General features: G+C 39.5%; 1 protein-coding gene across 1 annotated transcript; it reads left to right on the top strand.

Annotated features, from left to right (window-relative positions):
- Positions 1-7,345: 7,345 nt before the first annotated feature.
- LOC307157938 (uncharacterized protein) lies at positions 7,346-9,776 on the top strand. Its single transcript, XM_079869930.1, has 5 exons — positions 7,346-7,438; positions 7,549-7,706; positions 7,813-7,924; positions 9,204-9,447; positions 9,634-9,776. The coding sequence occupies exons 1-5, from the start codon at positions 7,405-7,407 to the stop codon at positions 9,752-9,754; spliced, it is 669 nt and encodes a 222-aa protein (XP_079726056.1). The 5' UTR covers positions 7,346-7,404; the 3' UTR covers positions 9,755-9,776.
- Positions 9,777-10,090: the final 314 nt, after the last annotated feature.

Below are 10,090 nucleotides of genomic sequence, written 5' to 3'. Positions count from 1 at the left end.
TTGGTAACACTTTACAATAATGGTCTGTCAATAATATGTAACTATGCAGGAAGTAATGCAGGAAAAATGAGTAGTTACTACATTAACACTTCAGCTACTATTTTTAACTAATATGGAAACAAGATTAAATAACTAATCAGTAATATCGAATTTAGGAATGAGATTCTTCCTTATTAGGTAATCAATAATCACGGAATGAAACTAACCTCATTTATAACTATTTATGACAAATGACAAAGAATGACTAATTAAATGCTAATCACAACATTAACATATCTGAGATATGTGAGCAATTGCCTTTTTTTACTCTCAACGTGGTCATAAAACACATCACTAATTACACAAGTGTTACCTTGCCATTCTCTAAGAAATACTAGTGATCTGGACCATTATTTTAAACTGAAGAACAACTAGTAGTTCCTGCAGAGTGACTAGGTAACAATTAGTGATGCATTCTGAGTAAAAAACAAAAGTGTGATTAGTAATTAATTAGTTTAATTCATACTTTATAATTTGTCATAGTTAGTTATTATTAAGGTCAATCTCATTCAGTAATTATTGGTTACCAAATAAGGAACTATCTCAGTCCTAAATTTGATATTACTTACTGATTAATTAATCTTGTTTCCATATTAGTTAATAGTAGCAGCTGAAGTGTTAATGTAGTAACTACTCATTTGTCATGAATTACTTCCTGCATAGTTAAAGTATTAGCTACAGTATATAAAGTTATTTAGATATTTAATGCTAGTGGGAGCTCTCGATCGTGGGGCTTTTATTTTTAAGGTGTTAAAAGTTAGCTAAGTCCCAGCAGCATTCAGCAGATCCCTTCAGCATGAGTGGACATGTACATGAGCAAGAATCTTACTCTTTATACATAGCCCATGTCTAGAGTCTGTCACTCAGCAGTGGAAAGAATGCAAGGCGTCTTTTCTTCTGTGCCGCAGTGAAGAACGCACAGAGGGGGTTGCACATTTAAAGGTTTTTTTTTTCTGTAAAACATGAATTACTAGTTTCAGTAGAGGCACTCGGGTTATATCACGCATCATCACTCTCAGGAAGTTTCGCTTACAAAAAATAACTGCAGTACTTAGTAGTATAACTGCAGTAAAATTAAGAACAACTGTAGATTGAAGTATTTTGATTCATAGACACAACAACAGTAAAACTGCAGTACAAGAAAGTACAACTGCAGTATAATGAAGTATAAAAATACATGAACTCTCTTATTCATCATGCTCTTAAATTGTTTTTGAAATAACGTACAGGTGCTTAATGAGGTTGTTTTGAGTATGTTATATTGGACACATGTCAGGGTTTTGTGCTGCAATATCTGGCCTTGTCAAACTTCAAAATAAAACTAAAGATACAACATAACTGCTAATGTCTGACAGACTTTGAGGTTTTTGCATCTGAAGTCTTCAAAGGCCTACCACTCGTACTACACTGTACTGCAGTTATGCTGTATTGTGCAACATATAGCCACTTTTTTTGCCTTTGGGAAACTTCACACGCATAGATAAATAGCCCTCGCTTGACCAGATCTTCTTCCTTCTTGCCTCGAGAGAACAGTCAGTCAGTGTCTTTCCCTCAGTGTCTACTGTAAGATGGATGTTGTGACGTCCTCCAAGAAGAATGTCATTTAGTTTCATTTTAAAGTAGCTTTACCGAACCAACCACTCCTGATCTCCGTTCTCTCTTTTTTTTTTTACTTCCCGCATCTCTTGTACTTCCCTCGTTGATTTTTAAGATTATAACTTAAACAACTTCTTTACTAATTAAACTAAACTATCACTTTAAGTTACCATATCCTTGAACTTACCTGGTTTCTTCACAACATGACCACTTATGGTCGTGAACGGTTTCTCCACAGGAACAGTCTCTGGCAACTTCTCTTCCTTTATAGACATGTCTTTCTGCTCTTGCTCACTGTGCATTTCTCTTCAGATCTGAGTGTTACATCCCTGTTTTGTCTAGGTTTGGAGGAAGAAGTAACAGAATAAAAATGGTGTGATGTGTGGAGGCAGCAAGGTTCAGTTCCTAACCCCCTTTAACAAGGACTGAAAACTCAATGTCAAAAACAAAAGTTCATTATTTTACAAATTTTGGGAGGATTTCAAGAAGAGGCAAGGCCAAAACAACAAGCATAAACCCTCTAGCTATTAGGGAGAAACTAACTAAGCTACAAAAAAAAAGAAAAAAAAGAAAAGAAACTAAAGTACAATACCTAACTAGTTTAAACAGAAGAAAACAAGATATAAAAGGATATAAAAGGAAATGACACCCACCTCTCTGCTAATCCCTTCCCAAAGAAAAAAACAATACAAACTTAGTAGGTAAATAACATAAATATATACCAAAAAAAAGTAAGATACCAAACAAAAAGGATTTCTTGTCGTAGGCACTGTTACCACAAAAGTGTAAAAACGATAACACTAAAGGAACTCAATCAGCAAGGTTTAAATAATAAAAAAACACACACACATTACTTCCTGCTAATGGGAAGTAGAGAGTTCTGGTCAATCCTTGGCTTGCTACAGGGTGTTGTGAAGAAGCCAGTTGTCATCGCTCTATTTTGTGTTACCTCGAAGCCAAGTTGTCTGGTTGAGTATTTAAAAGATCTAGTCAGTGAGTTACAAGTGCTAAGCAAAGGATTGCTTATACAGGGGAAACAGTGCTTCCTGAAGGTCATCTGCGATCCTCCAGCAAGAGCTTTCACCAAGGAACAAAACTTCACAATGATTACTCAGGTTGTGACAAGTGTATCCAAACAGGCATTTATCTTAAACATAGGATGACATTTCCAGAAGCCAACAGCCCACAGCGAACTGATCCGTCTTTTGAAATGATGTCTGATGAGGACCATCATGTCACAAAGTCACCATTAATTGATGTAGGTATAGGCATGGTGTCATGCTTTCCTCATGATTACATGCATGTTGTATGTCTTGGAGTGGTACGCCGACTGTTGGATTTGTGGATTGCATCAGTGCCCTTACTCTGCCACTTGTCTTCTCATCAGATGAACCTTATCTCTAGTGAACTTGTAGGCCTAAGACGTTTCATTCCCATGGATTTTGTAAACCCAGAGGGCTTTCAGAAAGGCTCAGGTGGAAAGCCACAGAGTTGTGACAGTTCTTGTTGTACACAGAGCCAGTGGTTCTCCAAAATGTGTTGTTGGCTTCAGTCTACAACAACTTCATGTTGTTATCTGTTGCCATTTTCATCCTTGCAAGTCCTTCATTGTCTGCAGATCTTCACGACTTTGCACACACATTGCTTGTGTCATCTGTGACACATTTTGGTGAATTGTATGGTCCTGAATGTGTTACTTACAATGTTCATGGACTTACACATCTTTCTGGGGATGTTCGAATACACGGGAATCTGGACCTAATATCTGGATTTCCATTCGAGGATTATTTAGGTAAATTGAAAAAGATGATAAGAGCCCTGCACCATCCACTGGCCCAGGTTATTCGGTGAATCTCTGAAATGAAACCTTTTACAGGGAATGATAAACTGTCACATGGAAAGAGAAAGTTGCAAATGGAGCATAACCATTGCCCAGTTCCACCCTCTATGATGGGCATACCCGTACTTCAATTCCAGGAGCTTGTCATAGGTGGTACCAAAATTAATGTATCAAGTGCGGGAGACAGATGTGTAAAGATTGGTGGCTCCATTGCTTTGATTGACAATGTCCTTCAGTCTCAGGGCAAGATATATATTGTCTTCAGGGAATATGAATTAATGGAACTGTTTTTTGTGTATCCTCTGAACTCTTGTGAGCTGGGTCTCTACCTGGTTGGCAAAATCTCATCAAGCCTGAAAATCATTGAGTTGTTTGATCATGTTGAGAAATATGTGAGGTTACCAAAACAAGATAAATGTGTTGCAGTGCCACTGCGCCACTTGTGTCAATGATTTCATTTAGCCCTTTTTTCTTGGTCAGCTTTGCAGTGAAAGGAGAAACTGAATAAAAGCTGCTGGTTCCAGTGTTCCTGTCATCATAATTATTATTAGATTAAGTTTTTTTTTTTTATCAGTTTCCTTAGTTCTTAGTTTGTCTGTCTTGACCTTCTCAGTTCGTTTTATTAAGCATTTCATTCACCTGTTTAATTTGCTAAGTTCTTTGGTGTATAAATACTTCCTGTTTGGTTTAGTTCAATGTTGGTCATCTTCAGTATTAAGCTGGCTGATTTCCTGGTCCCATCTCCTCCTCTGATTTTGTCCAGTTCCTTGTATCCGCCTGTGCCACTGATGCTGTCCTGCTCCTCTGCTCTGCCCCCGCCACTTGCTCAGTGCAAAAAAAAACTTAAAAAATAAAATGGGGGAAAACATGCATATGCACCAAATTATGTTTATATTTGTGCATATATGCTTATCAAAACTAGATTTTGTTCTAACAGATATGTTCAAAGTAGTAGAGTTTTCTGAAACGAGGGAGGTGGAGCTGGTCCCAGCCATTTGGGTAGAGAATGGCCAGTGCTGTTGGCCTAAATCATTAAGGGGCATGGCCCTCTACCAGGCCATCAAAAACAAGATGGCTCCCAACCTTGACTGGGATTGGTGGGATGTCTGAACATTGTTTTCAACAGGTAAATTTTATATTGTCATGCTAGGTTTTACTTATTCTGCCATTTTAGTGTATTCATGACCACTGGATAAGTTACATTATTACACAACCCTCTGGAATGTGTGACTCTGATTGGTCGATTGCAGCATTTTATTGAGCAAGTGGTTCGTTATTAGATTATATTGTCCAACCAGCAGTATAACAGACCGTTGTTAGGCTCAACAATGTGTTTTGTATGCTGTTTGTAAAATTATTAGCCTGAGTCTTGCAAAGTAATACATTTTTGCCTTCCTGAATGATTCTGAGAGGATTGATTAGTGTTTAGCAAGTTTTTCTATTTTTTTTTTTTATACAGAGAGTTATGAAGAGGGCAGGAGGAAGGCCAAAGAGGCAGAGACCTGGTCAGATCTCCAGTCAGAGGCAGAAGTGTCTGGGCAAAGACCACCAAGGCGTAAAATGTATGGATATTTTTTTCAGCACATTACTATTCCTTGATGCTTTCATGCTGTATTTTAAGCAATATTTATCATGAAACATTGTAGAATTTGTCAATATAGTTGATTTTGATCAATTTTGTTTATTATTAAAATAGCAAGAGTGGTCAAATTGGTCCACCTGGAGGTCAGGATGTGTGTTTGTTAGACTCTGAGGATGAGCCTGCCCCACTACCCAAACAAATTGTGCCATCTGTCCCCGCTATAAACTTCCCTACAGTGACCCCAAACACCAGTTTCCCCTCTGTTTCCACCACCACTTTACCAGTATCACCAGGACCACATGGCACATTCACTGATATGATACAAAACTGGCAGCCGATGGACAATATGCCATGAGAGTTTTCTTTTGCTTTCTTATTTGCTTTTTTAGTAGGTATTCATTTTTAATTTTGAAAAAAAATTTTTTTGAAAATTTCTCCATGTGAAAAAAGGCAGACAAGAAGTTAAAATTTCAATCAACAAAAACAACTTTATTCAGAACAACAAACATCAATAGAGAGGTAAGAAAAAAAGTGAAATTTCGATGAAAACGGTGATCAATCAACTGGAAAAAGGAACTCAAAGTCTCTCACAAAAAAAAAAAAAAAACCCACTGGAACAGGAACAAAAAGTCTCTCAAAAAACAAACACTGGAACAAAAAACTCAAAATCTCTCAAAAAAACAACAACACTCGAACTGGAACAAGCAAGCAAAAAATGAACGCAACGCCTATTTTTGTATTCTGCGCTTCTTGATGGCCTTCACCTTTTCTGAGGCCTTTTTTGGCGGCTAATCCCAATGAGCGTCGTGGAGCTCGGGGGAAAGATGGCCTTCTTGACCTTGAGCGGCGACACATGTCTGTGCTTCAAGCTCAACGACTTCAAGGGAGTCAGCAGCACCGTCGGCTTGCCTCTCCGAACTGGGTACTTTCTGCCCAAGGAGGTCGACCTCCTCTTCAAAATACAGTACAGCCTGGTGACCATCCGAAGCGTCTCGCTGAGAGTGTCGACCTGTTTGTTCAGGTCGGCCACCTGCATTCTCAGGAGCTCTTTTTGCTTGGTGCAGCCCGGCTTGTCACACTCCTCCTCCAGCTCCTCTGGGTCTCAGGGGTTCAATGGATCTTCTTCCAGAAACTGGTGCACCTCCAGGTCGAGAGTAGACACCATCGGGACGGCCGGGTCGGAGGCCCTCAGGGCAGTCAGCTTGGCCAGGCATGCCCTCCTCTTACAGTGGCGGAGCACGTCGTCCTGTGCCCCCACAGAGATCTCGGAGTGGGTACGGATGTGGCGTTCAAGCCAGTTGGAGAATTTTCCACATGTCGGAACTGGGCAGAAGCTTGCACGGGTGTTCACTCGCCCCGACTCCATGGCCAAGAGCAGCTTCCTCTCCTCTTGGTTCTTCACATTGTGGGTGAGAACCAGGTGCTGGCCGAGGCCGGCATACATACGCATACACAGCAGGCATGTTTCAACGGGCATCTTGACACAGGACAGCAGACAACGGTCTCATGGACTCAGTCGTTGGAGGTCTAGTGTGGACTGACTATGGTCGACTCACTGCCTAAAGCCTCTAACTGTACACTTACCTGTAAACGGAGTGCGATTGAGAGTAATTTACTGTACACTTACCTGTAAATGGAGTGGATCATCCCAGCTATAGCTTAATAGGCTTTCCATGGTCAGACTGGAACCATTACAGGTTGTTATTACAGTTTTATTTTAAATTTTTATATTTTAAGATTAATGTTTCATTGTAAAAAAAAAAAAAAAAAAAAGATCTGTTATAACATGTTATAAAACCATTAAAATATGACTCGCGAATGCCCTGTCCACGGAAAGCCTGTGTGGATCCCACTAGGTAAGTTATGGTTGGACAAGTGACACCTGTAGCTCAGAGCTGCCAACTCTCACACTTTCGCCGTGTGACACACGGTTTTGCCTGTTTTCACACGCACTCACGCCATACATCCAATTTCTCACGCAAAAAAAATACGATCTTGGGCCGAGACTCGTTCGTTCCTTTTAAAACTCCCCTACCGTAGATGGCGCTGATGAGCGCCACTGAACCCTATGCTCTGCACCCATATATGCAACAGAAGAAGAGATATCGCGAAAGACAGCGGGAGAAACTACCTCGAGAAGTCTGATGATGAGAATCTGAGCTGAGACTAGGTATGTTACAATGAAATGTCACAATGAAATGTCGTCCAATTGAGTACTCACTCTCTTAAACTTTAAATCTTGAAAGAAATGGAATTAAATGTCTGAAACAGAGTTTTGTGAGCCTCCTGCATATCTCGGTTCGTTGGCTAAGCCTTGAACGTTGTGTGACCAGAATCCTGAGGCTGTATGAACAGCCTGGCCAGCTACTACAAATCTGCTAGTATGGTCATCAATTGTCAATTTCATTATGCAGAAACTACATGGATTGTTAGCCACATACTTGTATTAATGACAACCTCTTGTTTTGTGTTATTTATTGATTGATTCAAGATGAAAATCAGGCCAGGTTCAAGAGGCTTGTGCAGACATTCACTGACCCCATGACAGAAGTGTACCTGCTGTTCTTCCAAGCCACCGTACCAACTTTCACTTCTTTCAACTTGCTTCTTCAGAGAGAGCAGTCGTCAATATTTTTGTTACATGGTGAGGTGGGATTGGATTTAGCTGTTTTTTCCATTCTGTGTTTCTTGCTGATATCTGCAGGGATCTTCTAAAACAGGTTTTACCCACTATTTTTGTAAATGTCTGTTATAGATGGTGAAATTCGTACGCAAGCTATGTTCCAAGTTTATGGCTCCAGCAGCTCTGCAGGGCCATGAGGAGCCTTGTGAAATTGCCTTTAAAAAGAAGGCAAACCATTTACCAGGTTAGCGTTTGACTATTATTTTGATCAAACACTGTGATATGTGATATTTAGCCTTATACTACAGGGCTGTTGAATGCTTGAATCTGATTGGTTGAAGAACGTTCTAAGGTGTGCATTATTTTCAGGGAAACGCACAGCTAAAGTAGTTCCAGGCAGGTCTTGACCGCATTACAGTTCCATATCACTTCGCGTAGTTAACGGTAATAACGGAAAATAGGATACAATTCATAACAATTCATAACATGCAGCCCCATGCGCTTGATCTGGAATTTTCAATGTCTAGCTTCACAATCAATGGAAACATGCAGTTTAATTTTAATAAATAAAGTATATAGTCCTAGGCTATCTATAATCAATAGAAAATTAAACTGAATATAGGCTAAATAAATGGATAGTCCTGCAGCACGGATTTTTATATATAACAAATAAATAATTATTGATAGGCCTACTTGTTAAAAGGACTTTGTGTTTCATTTATTTGGCTAGTCTACTGTCATCTGTCAATAATAGAAAAAAGAATGAACAAATTAATTATAACGAATTGAATTAATAAATAAATAATAATATTGACGCACATGCTTTTCTGTCTCATTTTTGCAACATCTCTCTATAATAACTGCATTAATAACTGCATAAAGCCGGGGACACACTTTAAGGCCGGTTATGAATGTAATTTGATACTTATGACTGATCATGCCCAAACGCGTGTTCAGTGCGTTCAGTCTGTGTTCAAAGTCGGTGTTTAAAATCTGCTGCAGTCGATGAAAACAGTCAGAGAATGTGTCAGCTAGTCGTGTGTCCCCAGCATTAGTCTGCTATCAGTGGCTCAAACCTCCATTACTAACTCTAAAATGACGTTTTGGAATTAGCAACGGAGGCATTGGACTAGATGCGTAAGAAATTAGACCTACATACAAGAGCGTTTTAATGACAAAAACTTTACAAACGTCTTGAAATACATAATCTGAACAATGTTTCGAGGTGTGGTAACTGTAGTATAAGCGGAATAATTGACTTCAGGCCGTTGAATTATTAGAAAAATAATGCATTACCACCTCGGGTGTGCATTATTTTTCTAATAATTCAACGGCCTGTCGTCAATTATTCCTTACTTGTTCCTAGCCTTTTGCCACTTCATGAGTAGAAACCTAGCAAGGTGGTAGTCCTTCCATTAACCGTGAGCTTCTGGTTGGATTTCTTGCCCTATGTGTCTAGCTGATATTGCCGTATCAGCATGTTAAACCATTTATGTTAACTTGATATGCTGTATCTGTGACAGGAAGAAAGTTAAACATTGGGTTCACAACCAGGGCTAAACTTAACAGATTACTCGACGAGGGTGACATCACACCACAGCAGGTGGATTCATTCCATGAAGCTGTGTTGTGTTTCCTGACAAGTGCTGTGGACTATGCACATAAGGAGCTGCCACTGGAAGAGCCACTAATCAAACATGCAAAATTTGTAGATGTACGGCAGAGGGCTGAATGTGACATCGAAGATGTCCTGTACTTTGTTGAAAGGTCAGTTTTTTTCTCTAATTATTGTCTATCATCTTAGCTAAAATGCCCTGCGTTTTATGATGAGCTGTGTTCACTCCTAAACTGCACATGAGCTATTCTTATGTGGCTTCTCCTCAAAGATGCGTATGAACTGCTGCTGGTTGATGACAATATACCTACAACTTGTAACTCTACATTCATAAATAGTTTTCCCCATCTCCTCCCATACCATGGGCCAGAGGAGCATGACCTTCTGGGTGAGGAGTTTCTAAATTATCAGACCATGCCAATGATATCCCTGCAGGACGAAATTGAAATGGAAAGCTGAAATGGCAACCCGGAAACATAAGGTTAACTTTTCTTTTTTTTTTTGGACATTTGTGGCTTGGCTACATCTGTTGCTTAAAATTGTTGCATGCATATATGTGTCATGTATGTTGCAAATTATGCATGTTTTTATCAGAACTTTGTTAATGGATCAAACAGTATACTTACAGTATTAATCAATCAAAAATCAAGGTATGTTTTTCCACTGTGTTCTTGGTGCATTTTCCATAGGTGACAGGAGCCAAAGAATTCGAGAGGCTTGCTGCCGTCGCCAAGCTGGTCCTGGTGTTGCCCCATGCAAACGCAGACGCTGAGAGGGTGTTTTCAGTTGTGGGAC

The sequence above is a fragment of the Squalius cephalus genome (genome assembly GCF_949319135.1).
Source record: "Squalius cephalus genome assembly, chromosome: 4".
NCBI lineage: Eukaryota > Metazoa > Chordata > Actinopteri > Cypriniformes > Leuciscidae > Squalius > Squalius cephalus.
This window is presented reverse-complemented; position numbering and strand designations above follow the sequence as displayed.

What these genes read in the sequence shown, in the direction of transcription:
- LOC307157938 (XM_079869930.1), top strand. Translation starts at nt 7,405, where the DNA reads ATGAACAGCCTGGCCAGCTACTACAAATCTGCTA. An exon ending in CAGCTACTACAAATCTGCTA is followed by an intron (nt 7,439 to 7,548) that starts GTATGGTCATCA and finishes GATTGATTCAAG; the next exon opens with ATGAAAATCAGGCCAGGTTC. An exon ending in TATTTTTGTTACATGGTGAG is followed by an intron (nt 7,707 to 7,812) that starts GTGGGATTGGAT and finishes TGTCTGTTATAG; the next exon opens with ATGGTGAAATTCGTACGCAA.